Genomic DNA, 20442 nt, shown 5'->3' on the forward strand with positions numbered 1-20442 from the left:
AGAAGCTCAAAAACAGAAAGAGAAAATCAGTTGGTTACCTATAGAGGAGTTTCCTAAAGACTGTCAGCTGATTTCTCAAACTTTGCAGGCTAGAAGGGACTGGCAAGAAGTACTCAAAGTAATGAAAAGCAAGGACGTACAACCTACATTACTCTATCCAGCAAAGCTATTATTTAGAATGGAAGGGCAGATAAAGAGTTTCCCAGACATAGTAAAACTAAAGGAGTTCATTATCACCAAGTAATTATTATATGGAATATTAAGGGGCTTATTGAAGAAAAAGAAGGTCAAAACTATGAACATTAAAATGGCAATAAATTCACAACTATCAATAATTGAATCTAAAAAACAAACTAATCAAACAAGTAGAACAAAAACAGAATCATAGATATGGAGATCATTTGGAGTGGTATAAGTTGGGAGGGGGAATGGAGAGAATGGGGGAAAGTGTGAAGGGATTAAGAAGTACAAATTGGTAGGTACAGAGTAGACAAGGGCATGTTAAGAACAGTATAGGAAATGGAGTAGCCAAAGAACTTACATGCATGACTAATGGTAATGCACTAAGGGAGTGATTGCTGCGGGAATGGGGGTTACTTGGAGGAGAGGGACAAAAGGGGAAAAATTGGGACAACTATAATAGCATGATCAATAAAACATATTAAAAAAAAAACTTCCTGGACCTTAAACAACAGATAAACATAGGAAGACTCTGAGAGGTGGAAACAATACAACAGTGATTTTCCTTATTGCTTCCCATATATCACAGACAGGGTGCTGCAGAAACTTCCAACATACAATTACCAATAAACACAGGAAGAAAAATCTTGAAGTAAAACCTGTTCCCTCTAGCCAGAAGATCAGGAGGAAGAAATATATAACTAAAAACATTTTGGTACTACCCTTCTGCTTCAGCCAAACACCGATAGCCCACACCACTCCTTGGAAGCAGGGAGTGTGCTCTGACAAAGGGAGATGACAGAACTCAGATCCCTTTGCTGGGTAGCAGTACTGAGCAGGCAGTTTATCTTCCATTCTCCACTAGGAGGTGTAGCAAGTGGTGCTCCAGTTCCACTGCCAGGACAGCATCAATGTGGTCTAGCTGCGAGTTTAGCCTGCACCTCTCTCCAGTATCGGTGAAACTTTACAAACTTATTTGAGGAGAGTCTAGTTAATGCTAGATTTTGTTCCTATTCTCCCTTGGGGAGCTGGGTCTCAATCAGTGAATCTGGTTGGCACTCCTTTTTTTTCCTCTCCCCATTTGGTACCAAAGAGGCCCTACTGGGAGCTCCTACCTCTCTCCACCCTACAGCAACAAAGCAGTGTGAGTCAGCCCTTCTACAACTTGTCTTAAAGTAGGAAAAGACAATAGCATAGGCTATGTATGCATATTATAATATATAGTACAACAACTAAGAAAGCTACGCAGATACTCAAAAACAATGTAAGTCACCCTGGCTGGTGTGGCTCAGTAGGCTGAGTGCCAGACTGCAAACCAGAGGGTCACTGGTTCAGTTCCCAGTCTAGGGCACATGACTGGGTTGCAAGCCAGGTCTCCAGTAGGGGGCACATGAGAGGCAACCACGTATTGATATTTCTCTCCCTTCTTTCTCCCTCACTTTCCCTTTCTAAAAATAAATAAATAAAATCAAGTCAAGATGGAATCCTAAAAATTATTCATATAACCCACAAGAAGGGAAAAAAAGAGAAACAGAGGAAACAAAACCAATAATAAAATGGCACATGTAATTATCAACATATCAATAATTACCTTAAATACACCAATTAACTATACCAATTTAGACCAATTGGTCTAAATACACTAATTAAAAGACAAATTGGAATTTAAAGAAAAGAAACAAAAAGTGATCTAATAATACATTATTTACAAGAAACTCCCCTCAGTTCAGTAACATAGGTAGGTTGAAAGTAAAAGAATGGTAAAAGATATGTCATGCAAACAATAAAAAAAGTAGGAGTGGCTCTATTAATATATGATAAAATGGACTTCAGAGCAAATTCAACTACTGGAGACAAAGAGGGATATTACTGATGGTAAAAGGATTAATCTACCAGAAGGCATAAGCACCTGTGTATATACCAAAACAAAGTTCCATGTGCCAACAACAGAGCTTTAGAATACATGAAGCAAAACCTGATAGAACTGATAGAAAAATGTACAATTTTAGTTGTTGACTTCAACACCCTACTCTCAGAAATTTACAGAACTGCTAGACAGAAAATCAGCAATGATATAGAAGACCTACAATACCATTAACCAACAGGATCCCATCAATATTTATAGAACACTTCACCAGATAATGGCAGACTGCATATGCTTTCAAATGTCCATAGGAAATACACCCAAATAGACTGTATCCTGGGCCATAATAAACCTCAGCTAATTTAAAAGAATTAAAATTATGCAAAGCATATGCTCAGATCATCATATGGTCATACTAGAAATAAAATTGCAAAGATAACAGGAAATTAGGGATCCAAGGGAAATAAAAATACAATGAACTAAATTAGCATGAAAATACAATATATCAAAGTTTGTGGGACCCAGACAAAGCAATTCTGAGAAGAACTAATGTGCCCCAATCTCAAATGAATAATGAAAGTTCCTGCCTCAATAACATGGAAGAAGAAAAACAAAATAACCCAAAACAAGCAGAAGGAAATAATAAAGATTAGAAATAATGAAATTAGAAACAAAAAAATAAAGAAAAATCCATGAAATAAAGCTATTTCTTTGAAAAGATTAATGAAATTGATGAACCTCTAGCAAAACTGACAAAAAAAGAGAAGACACAAATATCACCATCACCAGGAATGAAACAGTGATATTTCCACATCAGATATCAGAGAACTCTGCTGAGTAAAATAACCCAATCCACAAAGCCTATATACTGTATGAATCCATTTCTATAACACTCTTGAAATGACAAAATTTCAAAAATGATAAAAATGGAAAACAGATTAGTGGTCCCAAGCTTATAAGGAGATGGGAGTGGAAGGGAAGTTAGTGTGGCTATAAAAGGGCAAAATGAGAGATCCACGTGGTGATAAAACTGTACAGTGTCTTGAACTGTGTCACTGTCAATATCCTGGTTATTATACTGTCATTTTGCAGAATGATACCATTGGGGGAAGGTACATAAAGGGTTTTGGGATCTGTCTGTATCATTATTTACACCTGTGCTTAAATCTATGATTATCTCAAAAAGTTTAACTATTTTATTTTTTAGGTACTTTTGATTTTTATTGTTGTTCAAGTATAGTTTTCTGCCTTTTCCCCACCAGCACAGCCTTTCCCACCTCCCTCCTATTTCCACCCCCACTTGCTATTGTCCGTGTGTCCTTTATAGTTGTTCCTGTAAACCCTTTACCCTTTCCTCCCCATTACCCCCTCCCCTCTCCCTTCTGTTTTTAAAAGCACATAATTGTCAAATGGAGCTATATTTCATAGGGATTTTGTTGTGATAAGGAAGAGCTTCACCAAAAACATAGTATTGAACCTGGGCTAGGTCAGTTGAGATGGGAGAAAAGACAGAGGACATCTAGGCAGAGGAAAAAAAGAATGAGCACTGTGTGTGTTCTCATATAAGCTTTTGAGCATTTTTTGTTTAACCTGATCTTGTTTGAAGAGTATATGATGAAAATATAAATAATTTTTAATTGTAGTATTGATTTCTTTCATCTTAGGATATGGTGTTTAGTAGGAAGCAAAAAAATTTTTTTTCTTTGGCCTAATTCAGTGTCAATCCTACAGTAAATGCTTGGTAAATATTTGTTGATGATAATTGCAGTTTTAACAAAGAAGATTTACATAAAAACGACATTATGTACACATTACAATAAGCACTTAATAAATTTTAAGAAACTTCTGACAATAAAACCCATATAGTAAACTTAAATAAGCTTGAGAATTTTCAATCTTTTTAAAAAGAAAATCTAATTCTACCCTATCATGTTATTCATGAGAAAAATAGGACTGAGAAGTTATGACTGCCTGAACATATATATAGCTGGTTCATATCCAAGCTGGATGATAAGAACTATGCATACATTATCCTTATTATTTACAAATCCAAGTCGTCTGAATTTCCTACCAGCTCTGTCAGCTCTTACCTCCCACTCTAAACTGGAGCTGGGTAAACCATTGAAATAATGAAGTATACAAAGGAAAGGAAGGTGCCAGTTTTAGAAGTCTTACTACTTTTCAACCCTCTGTCCACATTCTCCTATATACTACAATAACAAAGCTTGTATTTCTCATTGTTTACTTGAAAACATGACCTTTTTTGTATAAAAAGACACGTGGTTTCTTTCATTACATTTTCAGCCCAATAGAACATTGATTGTAAGTCTCTATAGCTTCTAAGGAGCTTAGAGTAAAGGTCAGTGGGGAGTCTCTGAAATCTAGTAGTGAGCAATCCAGCCAGCATTTAAAGTCATTGTGTTAAGGCTTTACCTTTCCAGTAATTTACATTAACCAGAAATGTGCTTTTGCTATAATCTCTTCATATTGAAACAAATTAATGGGGTGATATTAAAGCATGGTTATAAAGAGAAATATAGCAGCTCAGGGAGGAACAGTAAAAATGGTGTGTGAGTATATGTTAACCAAAAAATATTACTTTTGCACTTTTCTTTTATCCCTAGGTTTCATCATTGCTATTTATTTTTAAGTATATTTTATTGATTATGCTACTATAGTTGTCCCATTTTTTTGCATTTTTCTTAATAGCTTCTTACATATTAATTTTAAGCTAATCACAGGTTACGTTTTCTGATTTATGCAAAAATTTTATCCAGATTTCCCATAATTAGGTCATATAAGTGATTTCCCATTTTAATTTATAATTTTTATTAAAAATTCTATTTGTACACAGTTCTAGATTTAAGGTCTGATTTCTTTCAGACCTGAAGTGTTTAATAGTTTGTATGACTTGATAGATATAATACCCCTTTAAGGAACTTAAAGTTCTCAATCCCACCACAGGCCTAGACATCAGAAGATACCATCTCTGTTTTCTAATGGGCAAACTAAATTATAGGGAATTAAAGACATTTTTCCAGGTCATTGTGCTGGGAATACTAGATAAGAAAACTCTCCTCTTTGGCTTTCTATTTTACAGCTTAGTTAAAACTAAGGGGTTAGAACTTATTTCTTTCTTTGAGAAATCAGTAAATCAGACATTAGAAATAAGATAAATTTCAAAAGGACTAGGTAACAAAATTTAGTTATTTTTAGGCTCAACACTTGTGACCCAAAATGTACATACATAATCCTTCTTCATCTGTAAGTAGAGCTGTTCTAACTATATTAATGACAAATAATTTCTAACATTTTATGCCTTTCTTCTTTACTTAGATTACAGCGACAGAGCCATGCTAAAGATAATGAAATCAAGAATCTTAAAGAGCAACTTTCCCTGAAAAGGTACAAACAGCTGTTGCTTTAGTTGAGTGCACTCTGTCTGAAACTATGTATTCTGCTCAGCACACCCTGGCTAGGTAGCCATATAATTTGTCATCCAAAAAGGGGCACACTGAGCCTGAAATTGAGCAGTATTTGTAATTACACTGGGACAACAAGTATAAACTGGAAGTGTCCTAGGCAAATTGGGAGGTACGTTTAATTTGGCTGTGGCCCTAGAACACTGCTGAGACTGAAAACATCAGCCAAATTATGGTCCCACAACACACTACTGTCAGGGACTGGACCTTATCGAGTTCTAATCTCTTTATGCTATTCCTGCAACTAGATGTGACTGCTTTATGAAAGTGGCTTAAGTTTTGTTCTCATTTATACATTTTTAAGTAATTTTTATAACAACTTTTTTGAGATCTAATTCATGCAGCATAAAATTTACCCTGTTACAGTATACAATTCACTGGTTTTTACTATATTTACAGATGTGTACAATTATCACCACTATTTAATTCTAGAACATTTTTAACACCCTAAAAAGAAACCCTGGATTCATTAGAAGCCACACCTCATTCTCTCTTCCCCCAGCTTCTGGCAACAACTAATCTGTTTTTGGTCTCTGTGGATTTGCATATCTGGACATTTCATATAAATGGAATCATATAATGTGTGGTTTCTTGTGATTAACTTCTTTTTTTCAAGGTTCATTTATGTTTGTGTCATCTATGTCACCTTTCAAGGTTCAGCATGTATCTATTCTCATTCCTTTTTTGTAGATAAAATTCCATTGCATGGATATACCACATTTTGTTTATCTTTTCATGAGCTTATGGACATTTGGTTTGTTTTCATTTTTGGCTATAATGACTGATGCTGTTTGCATTAGAACATTTGTATACAAATTTTTGTGGGGACCTATTTTTAATTCTCTTGGGTATATACCTAAGAATACAATTGCTAAGACATGCAGTAAACTCTGTTTAGCTTTTTGGGAAACTGCTAAACTGTTTTCCAGATGAGTTCACCATTTTACAACCTCACCAACAATGGGTAAGAGTTTTGATTTCTCGCAGCCCTGGCTGGCGTAGCTCAGTGGATTGAGCATGGGCTGCGAGCCAAAGTGTTGCAGGTTCAATTCCCAGCCAGGGTACATGCCTGGGTTGCAGGCCATAACCCCCATCAACCACATATTGATGTTTCTCTCTCTCTGTCTCTATCTCCCTCCCTTCCCTCTCTAAAAATAAATAAATAAAATCTTAAAAAAAAGAGTTTTGATTTCTCCACATCTTCTCCAATACTCACTGGATTATCTGGCTTTATTTTTCCCACTGTAATGAGTGTCAAGTGATATATCACTTTGGTTTTCATTCACATTTTCCTATTGGTTATGTGGATCTTTCCTTGTGCTTATTGGCCATTTGTGTATCTACTTAGAGAAATGTCTCTGCACACCCTTCGGCCATTTTTTAAATTGGGTTGTTTATGTCTTTACTGTTGAGTTTTAATTTTTCTTTGTATGTTTTGGATACAAGTCCCTTATCAGATATTTGTAAATATTTTCTCCCATTCTGTGGGTTGCCTTTTTCATTTTCTTGATGATGTCCTTCGAAGTACAAAAGTTTATAATTTGATAAAGTTCAACTAATCTATGTTTTCTCTTATTCTTATAGGCAAATTTTGTATAATATTCAATGGTATAATAATTCTCTTGGTTAATATATCTTCTTGAAATTTTATAACTTTTCCCCTCCAAACACTCTCATTTTAATGGTATTAACAAGACTTTGTTTTATCAAGCTTCTCGTCAGTGTTTGTCAGGTACTCAGGTATCCAGATGTTTCAAATAATAAACAATTGAGGATAGCTTTTGTGAAAGTTCCATATTACCACATTATATTTCCAATTAATTGTTTTCATATAAGACATTGGTTTGTATGCTCTAGGGTTTTGGGGCTCAAGCTAAAATGAGATTTAAAAAAAAAGAGAAACCTTGCAGGTAGCCATTGTCCATCATGCCTTGGTAAATAATGGCCCACCCTCAACTCCCTCCCTCTTAAGCTACAGGATTTGTTTTTATTCTGAGGTGCTGGGTGTAAGCACTGAGATATCCAGTAAAAAGTATTTTCACACAGCGATATACCTTTATGACAGGGATAATGAAAACCTTCTATTTGCTATTGTTGGGATACAAAAAGGCTTATAGAAACTCTGTGTAAAATTTATTCATAATGACAGTACCTGGCATTTATTTAGTACTTACTATGTACCAAAAACAAAGTACTTTATTTATTTTATCTGAATTAATTTCATTGTAGCTCCTTGAGGTAAGTAGTACAGTTTTTTCCAGTTTTACATGTGAGGAAACTGAGGTACAGAGAAATTCAGTAACTTGCCCACAGTTTCAGATTTAATAAATTGTAGTACTCAGATTCATCCTCAGACAACTTGATTCCAGAGCCAAGTTTTAAATCATTACTTCTATATTGACAGCTTGAAAACTTCTTTACCCTTGCTAGTAAAGGATAACAGTTAGGCTTAAATAATGTCTTCTCTTGTTTTTATATGCTGTATACTTTTAAAGAAATCATTAACTGTTCATTGAATAGCTTGTTACCTTCCCTTCTCCTAAATAAAGTAGAAAAGTCTGTTCTTGCTCAATGTTACTGACTCTTTAATGATCATGTATTTCAGATCTCAGTGGGAAATGGAGAAGCTTAATATGGAAAGCACGATTAAAGCATACGTAAGCAAACTGAATGCAGAAACTAGCAGAGCTTTAACAGCTGAGGTGAGTGAGAGAGAGGGAGAGAGATGGTTTGGGGGAGGCAGGTTTTACTTTTGTACTAATATACTAAAGAATTGAAAAAAGTCTGCTTTTTTAATAAAGAGAAGTAAGACATTTTAGGACCAGCTCGAATATCTCAGCTCCATCCTTTGTGCTTTTTTGACTCATTGGCATTTTGTACACTCTTACTTCAGTGTTGGTAATCTTATGTTGTTTTTCCTCAAATGACTCCAAGAAATTGGTCTGCTTCATTATTATAGCAAATACAGACATCTTGGGAAAGTTCTCATAAAGCCAGGTCATGAAGTTTAGTTTGGCTAAACTTTGAAGAAGAACATCTCACTGCTGCCAATATCTTCCTTACAGAGATCTTCCAAAAGCACATACACATCATACAATCCAGTGTCAAAAAACAACCTACCTTATGGACCCAGAGAGTTACCCAGTTTCTCTAAGTTAGCTTAGAACCCCAAGCTAGGATCTCACAAAAGAAATATGACTATAAGTGTGTATGTAATTTTTGTTTATACAAAAACTGGACTTGATGTATAATAAAATTAAAGTTTTGGAGAGCCACTGACATTAGAATCATTACAGATCTTCTCACCTCTGTCAAAATAAGTGCTATTTTTTTAGCAGAGTGCTCAGAAATCCAAAATTCAATAACCAAGGTGTGATATTGGAACCAAAAATGTCTAGAGAGAGTGCTAGCTTTAATAAAAGCAACAACAACAACAACAAAAACTCAGGTTACCATAAGAACTCAAGTTTTTATTCTTTTTTTTTAAGTAAACAGTTTTTTACTGTTTTTAGTCAGGAAGTTTATTTCTACTTCCACTATTAATTTTAGAAACACATGATGCTGTCTAAGAGAATAATAAGCTATTTTCAGTAATGGTGCAGAAGAGATTCCTGCTGTGGAATTGACATTGGACTAGATGACTTCCAAGGTCCAATGGGACTGCATGGTCCTCTGTGGTCTGATTATTTTCTTACCCCTTCATCAGTTGAAAAACAAACAGACAAGTAGCAGGAGTTCTTTTGAGTGTTATTAACTTAATATCCAGGCTAGATCTAGTATCAATTAAATTAGAATCTCTGGGACCAGGTATCATTTTTTAAAGTTGGTTTAAAAACTTTTGGGAGGGTTCCAGTGTATGTGCAAGTTTGAAAACTAACGTTCTAGAATGTTTACAAACCCAGTAACCATTGCATAAAAAGTTAGAATTGAAGATTTGATCAAAAAGCTTTTATAATGTGTTATGAATGGTTCAGAAACTCAGGTGCTATTGGAGGAGATTAGAAAATAGCTTAAAATTTATTCTAAATGATTGAGAAAAGAACTCTGTTCATTTACAAGGACATCTTCAACTTGTTTTTCTTTCTCAAAAATCTGTAGGTGTATTTCTTACAGTGTCGTAGAGATTTTGGTTTGCTTCATCTAGAGCAGACTGAAAAGGAATGCCTCAGTCAGCTCGCCAGGGTGACTCACATGGCAGCAAGGTAACATTTCCCTCTTCCTTACTGCATCTGATCTCAGAGATATTCACAGGTGGCTCCAAGGTTGAACATAATCTGTGCTGTGTTTTACATATGTGACATCGATCTTTAGAGGGAAGGAGCCCTTGTGTTTTTAAACCTCAAAAGTCACGTAGTCACTTTGATGCTTTTACTTTGTTGCTTCTGCTAAAGCACTGAGGAGCCTACTGAATGCAGTACTAGCTGCTGACAAATTTTTCTCTTCCTCTACAGTGAAATATATCAAAAATCTCAGGCAGACACATGTATGAAGACTAGATATTTACAAACCAAGGTGGATTCTAAATGGAAAACTTTCCTAATTCCTTTCTCTTCTAAGGCTTGGTTTTTAAATACCTTTGGAGTACTTTTGGGGGAAATCAGTATTAACACCTAAGATCATATATTAAAGGCAATTTCCTCCTGTGCTATAAATGAATGATTTTCAAATATTGAGAAAGTTGCATGAGATTCCCCTTAAAATTATAATTTTATGAAGTATTACTTCAAATTTCAAAAATTAAATTAGGCCTTGGCTGGCATAGCTCAGTGAATTGAGCTCGGGCTGCGAACCAAAGCGTCACAGGTTCAATTCCCAGTCAGGGTACATGCCTGGGTTGCAGGGAATGACCCCCAGCAACTGCACATTGATGTTTCTCTCTCTCTCTCTCTCTCTCTCTCTCTCTCTCTCTCTCTCTCTCTCTTTCTCCCTCCCTTCCCTCTCTAAAAATAAATAAATAAAATCTTTTAAAAAATTAAATTAGAATCTCTGGAACCAAGGCATTATTATTTTTAGTAATTATTATTTTAATGATTATGATCCTTCATATCTAAAGAATCAGAATCTCTAAGATTTAGCAAGATTCCTAGGATATACTGATGTGCATTCAGGTCAGGGAAGCAGTGTTTTAAGTGATCAGTCTAGCAAGTTTGCTTGCTAGAGGGAGAAAAAATGCTCTGTAAATTAAAATGTTATCAAGCCTTTTTGTGCTCATATAGATGATTCCAATGATAACTTGTTCAGCTCTTTTAAAGCTATTGTACTGGGTGATACCAAGCTGGGAATGTTTTAAGAGCTTTTTGAAAGGCTTTAAAATCTCTCTTCTGCAGATGGCAGACCTAAAAACCTCAAAGCTATTCTATTTAAGTTATTTGGTGACTATGTCTTTCAATGCTGCTGTGTTTGTGCAGTTTATGCCTGCATAGAGGCAACAACCTGATTCATCCTTGCAGAAGAGGTACTTCTTTCTGATTTGCCCTCACATATTGAATATCTTTTTCTAATTTGAGAAAGAGCCTAATAGGCTAATGGTAGCCTTGTGATGTCAGGTTTAATGTGAACATAGTCCAAGATGAGTATTCCAAGATGAGTATTCTCAGCATCGTAATTACTCCCACAGGAGCGGTGAGGGCAATTTCTTTGTTTGGCTTTCACTGCCTTCCTACTTCAATGGAGGGATTCCTGTGCAAAGGATTTATAATATACCCTAAAACCATGGTGAAGCTAGAAAAAAAGAAAACTTGGTTTGCTGATGCAGAAGTATATTTTCTCTTGGGAAACAAAAACAAAAACAAAAAACCTTATGTTTCTGGTCCTTGCTTTTATGTTTAGTGATAAGCCCTCCCATACAACTTTGTGCTCATTTTAAGTAATTCTTGGTGATGGAGGTAATTTTCTTTTATATTATTTACGTATATTCTAGAGAACATAATGGAAATTTTTGGAAATCTAATTGGCATATAAAAAGAAAGAACTTCCTGTTGTGTCTCCTTGTCTACACTAGCAACCTAGAATCGCCTCAGTTAAAGGCTGCAGTGGACAGTTGGAATGCCATCGTGACAGATGTGAGAAACAAGATTGCATTCCTTAAGGTAAGTTGTGAAGTATATTTAGAATACATTGACTGAATGTTATAGGTGGTATAACATTTTTCTTTTTTTAAAATATATTTTATTGATTATGCTATTACAGTTGCCCCATTTTCCTCCTTCCAGTTCCCTCCACCCTGCACACCCTCTCCCACCCACATTCCCCCCTTTAGTTCATTTCCATGTGTCATAAGTTTTTAAGCTTCTACATTTCCCATACTATTCTTACCCTCCCCCTGTCTATTTTCTACCTATTGTCTATGCTACTTATTCTCTGTACGTTTTCCCCCTCTCTCCTTTTCCAATTGTCCTGTTGCTAATTTTCCAGGTGATCTCCATTTCTGTGGGTCTGTTCCTGTTCCGGTTGTTTGCTTAGTTTCTTTTTGTTTTTGTTTTAGGTGTGGTTGTTAATAATTGTGAGTTTGCTGTCATTTTACTGTACATGCTTTTTATTTTCTTTTTCTTAGATAAGTCCCTTTAACATTTCATATAATAAGGGCTTGGTGATAATGAACTCCTTTAACTTGACCTTATCTGAGAAGCACTTTATCCGCCCTTCCATTCCAAATGATAGCTTTGCTGGATAGAGCAATCTGGGATTTAGATCCTTGCCTTTCATGACTTGGAATACTTCTTTCCAGCCCCTTCTTGTCTGCAAGGTCTCTTGAGAAATCAGCTGACAGTCTGATGGGAACTCCTTTGTAGGTTACTGTCCCCTTTTCTCTTGCTGCTTTTAAGATTCTCTCCTTATCTTTAATTTTGGCTAATGTAATTATGATGTGCCTTGGTGTGTTCCTCCTTGGGTCCAACTTCTTTGGGACTCTCTGAGCTTCCTGGACTTCCTGGAAGTCTGTTTCCTTTGCCAGATTGGGGAAGTTCTCCTCCATTCTTTGTTCAAATAACTTTTCCACTTGTTGCGCTTCCTCTTCTCCTTCTGGTGTCCCTATAATTTGGATGTTGGAAGGTTTCAAGATGTCCTGGAGGTTCCTAAGCCTCTCTTCATTTTTTTGAATTCTTATTTCTTCATTCTTTTCTGATTGGATATTTCTTTCTTCCTTCTGGTCCCCTCCATTGATTTGAGTTCCAGTTTCCTTCTCATCACTATTGGTTCCCTGTACATTTTCCTTCATTTCACTTAGCGTAGCCTTCAGTTTTTCATCTAATTTGTGACCAAATTCAACCAATTCTGTGAGTATCCTGATTATCAGTGTTTTGAACTGTGCATCTGATAGGTTGGCTCTGTCTTCGTCTCTTAGTTGTATTTGTTCTGGAGCTTTGATCTATTCTTTCATTTGGGACATTTTTTGTCTCAGTGCACCTGTTACGTAGTAGGGGGAGGAGCCTTCCAGGGCCGGGCAACCCGTGTCACTTTGTTGTGACGCTGTATTTGGGGGAGGGGTTCAAGAGGGAACAATGCCACTTGCTTGGCTCTCTGCTGGATTTCAGTCACTTCCCCTTCTTCCCCCAAGCAAACTGGGCCCTTCTGGTGCTGATTCCTGTGTGGGTTGGTTTGTGTATGTTCTAGGACCCTGTAGGTCTCTCCAAAGAACTCTCCTGTGAGGCTGGGAGTTTCTCCCAGCACCCCCACCCCCATGGGTGTTTTCAGTTGGTGTTTTGAGGCTTTATTTCCCCATGCTGAGACCCTGGGTTGTGTGGTCTGTCTCGCTTCCAAGTTTCGCCTAGACCACCCAGTCCGCCAGCCACTTTGTGTGCTGCACCCCTCCACAATCCGCTGCCTCGCTGGGTCTGCCCACTATCGCCTTGCATGCCTGGGATCCTCCAGCCACCGCTTTGTCGCAACCCCTCTTTGCCTGGCTGCCCAACTCCACGCCTCCTACCAGTCTGGATGAATATGTTTATTTTAACTCCTTGGTTGTCAGACTTCCATACAGTTCAATTTTCTGTTGGTACTGGTTGTTTTTGTTTCTAAATTGGTCCTTATTTTTGTTGTGGGAGGAGACACAGTATGTCTACCTACGCCTCCATCTTGGCCGGAAGTCTAGGTGGTATATACTTAAAGAACACATTAAACATTAAAAACAATTGCTAGAGAAATTTAAGGAAGAACATGTTTTTCATTTCAGTTAAAGTTTATGAGATTTTTGAGGTTTTGTTACCCAACCAAAGTGAGGATTCACTTGTCCACTGCCACCAATAGGCAAGTTCTAGAGGTAGAGGTTGGTGAGAAAGGGAGGATATCTTTATTCAAATGCTGGGAGAATGGCAAACTCTTGTCTGAAAGCCCATCCCCTCTGGGAAACTGAGAAGAAACCCCAGCCATCCACAGCCAAACCAAAACCAAAGCAGTTTCCAGAGTTCCTTCTCCCATTTGAAATACACTGCTTGGGAACCACAGGTGGCCACTAAATGGTCATCTAGGTAGCTCGACTTTTCTCCCAGCCACTGCCTGGCCTCAGACAAGTTTCTTCTTGGAACCCATATGTGGGGCCTTCTGGTCCTGCAAATGCACTGGCCAGTACATTCACTATGTGGGTAAGAGCCTGTCCTTTCTTTTCCCTGGGTTTATATTTATATTCATTTTCCTATGTGGGCTGGACCAGGTGTTTTCTCAGCCCAGATTTGCACAGGCTCTGGGAGAGTCTGCTCACAACCAATTCCTTCTTTCCCCCAGGTTAGACTGACAGGTTTCTTCCATATAACACCTCCTGCTGCCATTCTGACCTCTATGGTGCATGTGCCTACCTTCCCCTGGTCCCATCCCAAATCAGGTACCCGAAGGGGGTAGGAGGGCTTTCCCCACGTCCAGTTGTGCAACTAGCCTTGTATGTGCTTAGTGCAATGTCTCCTTTTGGAGCCATCTTGCCTGGGGACAGATGATCTGCCACCGAGCTATCATTATCAGATTGAGATTGATTACTTCTACATAGTTGGTTGTAGATAGCATCCTGTACTCATTCTGTTGTCAGTCGACAGATATTTCTAAAAATATAGCTATTTACATACAGTTTATTTACATTCTTAGTACAATGAATGCTAAACTCAAACATCCTACCTCATACCTGATGTTCTTAGAAATGTAAAGCTAACTCTGTTTCAATCAGAAATATTAAATGTCTAACTTAGTTTGCGTAATTGTGTGTTTACAGAATTAAAAGCAAGATCAAACAGACCCTTACTAGTTTTCAGTCTTAACTTTTTATGTAATTATTCCATAATGCAAAATAATAAATTTATAATATCGGTTTAATAAAATTAGGACTATGATACAGGTAATGTAAAGAGGTAACCCACTGAATATTTATTACTTTACTAATTTAGTTTTTGGATATTTTTGGATTTATATCTTAAAGTTTATAAATAGTGTTGATTGTTTTGTGATTTCATAACACAAACAATGACATTCAGTTGTGAAAAGCTGCCTTATCACAACAACTTACCTACTTTTTTGTTGGTGGTTTTGGCTGTTTCTCTCCAGACTTTTTCTTACTCAGTCCTTAGTGATCCTTGTTTTGTATCCTTGTTTTCTTTCAAGCACATGTTCTCTGTGTGGAAGTTTCTAAATGTTTTGCGTCTTAAGACTTTCTTTTTCAGCTCTTGGGTTGTTTTTAAGATAATATGTAGAGCAAAATAGGGACAATGTTAAAAGCTTGTTGTTAAGATTCAGAGATTAGAGTCTTTTGACTAAATCCAAGAGAACAAAGATATATATGGAATTGGAGAAAGCTAGAAGTATAACTTTTGAGATAAACTAAATATGAATATTTAATAAATATTCCCTAAAATTTTTCCTCTAGGTTTTAAAATGAACATTTTCAAGTAATTCAACTCTTTGTACAAATACTTTTTCCCCACATTTATCAGTCAGTATATTATTTATAGTTTCTTGAATCTTTAGACTATTCATTTTATGTCAGTGGTTCCCATTTTGGGGCTGAAAATTATGGAAACACTGAAGAACTGTCATGAGGATCTACAGAATATGTGTCTCTGTATTTTGTCAATTAACAGATGCTTCTTAAAATACAATTATTTACATTCAGGAATAATGTTCAATGAAACTGTTTTTATGTTAAAAATTGTTTTTATGTTACTTCTAACAGTAGACTGGGAATCACTGTTCTGTGCTGTATTATTTAAAATTACATTAGGTATTTTGATATGCTATTTTTTTATTTTTTATTTTTTCCATTACCATTTAGCCCCCGTATATCCCCTCCCCTCTGTTATTTTTTGAAGTTGATTTTGCCTTAAAATATTGTTTTACTTTTTCTACTAGACACAATACAGTGAACAAATTAACAAGGTGAAGCAAGGGTTCTCCCTGAGTACCTTGCCTCCAATCCAGCTTCCTCCACCGCCACCCAGTCCTGAGATACTGGTAAGAAATATGACATTTTGAAAAATTCTCATCCTTATCCTGATAAAATGATAAGGGGTGTAAAATACTGAATATGCTATATGTTTAATGTGTGTTCAAAATGTATGGACACACATAACATGCATTATGTTTAATGTGTGTTCAAAATGTATGGACACACATAACATGCATCTCAGTTGTAATTTTGTCCATTTCTGCTGCATCATCTTCAGATGATATAACTAGTTGGCTGGCTCAACGGAGGCCACTTAACATAGGTTGTATCACTGGATTTTAGTGATGCATTTCGTATCTAAAGAGACACTATATTTTTATTCATCCTGTCACTCTCATCTGCATAATGTCAGAAAACTGATGAGTGCTCAGAATTTCCAGTGCCTTACAGTTACCCCTTGATGACTGAAACACCTCAGCATAAGACCCTGGTTGGCTGGACTTCACCCCTCCACTCCTACTTCAGACTTTCTTTTACTTAAATTTTATCTTCTATTCTGTCTTTAACAGCAAGGACAGCTTCCATTGATGCCTCTTCCCTGCTTGTTGTAGGGATCAATGAGTCTTAATCAGACATTCTAATATCTACGCTATACTATTTATGTTATCCTTTTGGAAAATATAGTTCCTTAACCTAGTAGACACATACAGTTTTTCAAAGTACCTTTTAAGATGGAACCATTAGGTAATAATTTTTATTATCGTAACAGATCTGGGGGTAAAAAAGAAAAGGGTATGAGATATTTAGGGACAGATCACTTTCGACATAAGCACTTATGCTTGTAGGAGAATTTTGGAATGTTATTTCTACAAGTAGTTGATAAATTAAAGAACTGAAAAATTATGTACATTGTATGGAGTTTCACTGTGTTTCAAAAGCAGAATCCAAAGCTGAAAATATTATATGACATACATTCCAGTCTTCAGTTTAAAATGATACTATTGCCTTTTTGGTTAATCTGCTTATTATAGGAATGATATATTATGGACATTATTATTTTAGGCTTGGAACACCATCATACCCAACCTCCCTGATAAAGAATGTGTTACATAGATGAAAGAGATACCCCAAAGATTCCCTGTAATTCTACAGTAAGTTATACATACTCTTGGTAGGATTTCTAGAAACTTTGTGCCTTCTGCCCATATTCAAACTACTGCCTCTAGGTTTGTAACTCTCCCATGACTGTAAATATAAAATGGCTCCAAAGACTCAAAAGCTAGATAAATTATTTTTTGGAATTTCCTGGAACCAGACCAACATAAGCTGTCTGATACTAGAGATATTCTGTATCTGACAAACATAGGCAAATCTTGACCTCTACATCTTATTCCTTCAGAAGCTGTTTTAGTTCTGATGTAGCTTCCCAGGTTTGGTCAAGGGCCAAAGCCCACTAGCAATGAGGCCCTATGGAATTCATAAGCATCCTTCTGCTAACATCTGAGAGGAATAAGTGTGTCCTTTGTGCTTCCTAACAGATTCACTGCTATGCTTGATCAGTCCTGACAGTGTGTTAAAATGCAGGCATTGGTGACCATTGAGCATTAGTGGAACAATTTGAGAGCACAAGTGCTAGAAACGTGAATATATTATTTATTGTACTATATATTAAGATGGTATTATAAAGTGGAGATACACTAGAGATCTGGGTTCAGGTCCTAACCCTGAACCCAGTTTGTCTTTGGAAAATGAGTTGTTCTGGACTTTAGTTTTCTCATTTATAGATCAGGAAATTGTCCTAGGTGATCTGATCACTAAAGTCCATCAGTCTCTGAGATCCTAGTACCATAAGAAATGATCATCAGGTTTTCACTGTACAGTAGTCTAACTTGAGAAATCTGTAATAATGGGTACTGTTCCCAGTTTAACCTGATATTTTTACGTTTTATTATATTTTGATTTTTGTACCCTGGCTATCTAATCCTCAAAGTAGTGTTAGGTAATAGTGGTCCTCAAAGAGAGCAGTACTGTTGACTCATTCATTCATTCACTCATTCATTCTTTAAAAACTTTACATTATAAAAATTTTGAAACATATATAAAAAGAGAATAATATAATGAACCTCTGTGAACCCAAGAACCAACTTCAACATTGTCAACATTTTGTCAGTCTTGTTTCATGTCATTTCTTCCTCCCCACTGGAATATTTTAAAGTAAACCTTACATATCATGTAATATCATCTGTATAAACTTTAGTATGTATTCCTAAAAGGTGAGGGCTCATATTATTGGATATAATCATTGCCCTGCCCACGTGGCTCAGTTGGCCAGGGCACATACCTAGGTTGCACGTTCAATCCCCCATTGGTTCTATACAGGAGAAAACTGATCCATGTCTGTCTCTCTCTCTCTTTCTCTTTCCCTGATATCAATGGACATATCCTCGGGTGAGGATTGAAAATAAACCCTCATTTTGAAAAAACAATCTAAGCATGGTTTATACTTTGCATTTGGCTGATTGCTCTGCTTTAAATCTGTAATAGCTACCCAACCCCCTCCCCACTATTCATTTGATTTATTTGTTAAGAAATTCTGCCACTTATCCTGTTCAATTTCCCACATTATTGATTTAACTAATTTTTAGCTAATTATCATTTTATGTGTTCTACTCTTTCATATAAACTTACCATTAGATCCAGAGTGTTGGTTAGAATCTGGTTCAGAGTTTTGGGTAAGAGTACTTTACAGGTGATGATGTACATGATGTATATGTGAAGGCACACAATGTCTTTCCTTTAGTAATGTTAAGAATTGAATGTCAACCTCATCTATTGATTCTAAAGTTCCTCATTAACCTTTCACTTATTGGTTCATTAAGTAATGATCCTAAATACCAATACTGATACTCAGTTTTTTAATTCAACAAATGGTTGAACTCCTATTTAATGCCTGTGCTAGAGCTGACACATGGTAGATTTTCAGTATATCTGTCTCTTCTTTAGTCCAGCCAATAAGATATTTGTCCCATTGGCAGATGCTAAGAAGGGCTTTCTTTCCACAGCCCCGTGGGAAGTGTAGTAATAGTCACGAGCATGTTTACAAGTCACTGCCAGAGGGTTTAGACCCCAGGTGTACCTGGCTTTAGCTATCTACTATCCTTGAAGCTAAACATAAAGTCAGAATTCTATCAGATGGTAAAAGATCCCTCTATTACATAATAGCAAAAGTAATATTATCTATAGACAATTTTGGTTCTTTAGTGGAATTTCTGAGTGTTGATATTGCTTATCAACAATGACGGTACTCACTGAAAATCTCCTTTGCATTGTTCTGTAGTATCCATTTGGGAGGGAACCCTAAAGATCACTTAACCCAACTCTCTTATTTTGTTTTCTTTTTTTAAGTTTTATTTTTTAAATATTTTATTGTTTATGATATTATAGTTGTCCCAATTTTTCTTCCTTTGCCCCCTCCACCCAGCCTATCCCCAATTCCATAGTCATTCCCTACACATATTGTCCATGTCCATGGGTCCTTCATACATGTTTTTTGACTATTCCTTTCACCTTCTTTTAGTCCCCACATTCCCCTTCCCTTCTTAGAACTGTCAGTCTTTTCTATGATTCTATGCCTCTGGTTCTATTTTGCTCATTAGTTTATTTTGTTCATTAGATTCCTTTTCTTAAGTGAAATCATATGGTATTTGTCTTTTATTGACTGGCTTATTTCACTTAGCATAATACTCTCCAGTTCCATCCATGCTGTCCCAACTCTCTTATTTTATAGATTAGTAACTTGGCATCCAAGGTTACCCAGCTAGGTGGAAAAACAGTGGGACTAGAACCCTCTTCTCTTCTCTGTCTCAGTGTTCTTTAGTATATGTCACTGTCCTTTGCTATTTGAATATTCATATATTTAACCAATTTTATGACAACATTGTTTCTGTTGTGCTTTGTAACTAGATTTAAAATCATTGTTTTCCCCAAACATTGCTTCATGAGTTTATATCATTGTCCATATGAATAGATGTGTGTGGGGTTTTCTTTTTATTTTTTATTCATTCCATTTTAGATGCAGCAATTCTTGGGAAGACCCCTCGTGAAAGAATCCTTCTTTAGACCTGTGCTCACTGTTCCTCAAATGCCTCCCGTTTGTCCTGGAGTTATCTCTGCACCTAGCCAACCAAGACCTGCCCTGGTACCTAGCTCTTCTTGGTGGAATAGATATTAACTGGTTATTCATCACTCAGTGGACTTCCAGAATGGATGTCTGTGTTCTCTTTGTTCATTTATTTGATAAATGATAATGACAGTGGTAGTAATGGTAATGATGGTAACTGAATGATAAATTGAATAAATAGTTTCATGTGAAGCACTGTGTTAAAGGTGTTACATGTATTATTTAATTATTACATTACTGATATTAGCTCAGTGTTTGGATACAAATATAAATACATTTTTATAGTAGAGAATCCTTACAGTTACACTTTGCTTCTGCAACAGGCAACAATGATGGGTAGATTGATATTTTAATAGATAATTTATATATAGCATGA

The 20442-nt window shown here is 36.2% G+C and overlaps 1 protein-coding gene across 1 annotated transcript in view; it reads left to right on the plus strand.

The window, feature by feature from the left end:
• Window positions 1-20442, plus strand: part of DZIP3 (DAZ interacting zinc finger protein 3) — a 107752-nt gene that overhangs the window by 61035 nt on the left and 26275 nt on the right. Inside the window, exons 22-27 of the mRNA XM_045851904.1 lie at window positions 5381-5449; window positions 8132-8228; window positions 9625-9728; window positions 11528-11615; window positions 15850-15951; window positions 19959-20084. Coding sequence (XP_045707860.1) covers window positions 5381-5449; window positions 8132-8228; window positions 9625-9728; window positions 11528-11615; window positions 15850-15951; window positions 19959-20084 — 586 coding nt within the window. The remainder of the gene's footprint in view (window positions 1-5380; window positions 5450-8131; window positions 8229-9624; window positions 9729-11527; window positions 11616-15849; window positions 15952-19958; window positions 20085-20442) is intronic.

The sequence above is a fragment of the Phyllostomus hastatus genome, unplaced genomic scaffold, assembly GCF_019186645.2.
Source record: "Phyllostomus hastatus isolate PE091 unplaced genomic scaffold, TTU_PhHast_1.1 phas_contig_86, whole genome shotgun sequence".
NCBI lineage: Eukaryota > Metazoa > Chordata > Mammalia > Chiroptera > Phyllostomidae > Phyllostomus > Phyllostomus hastatus.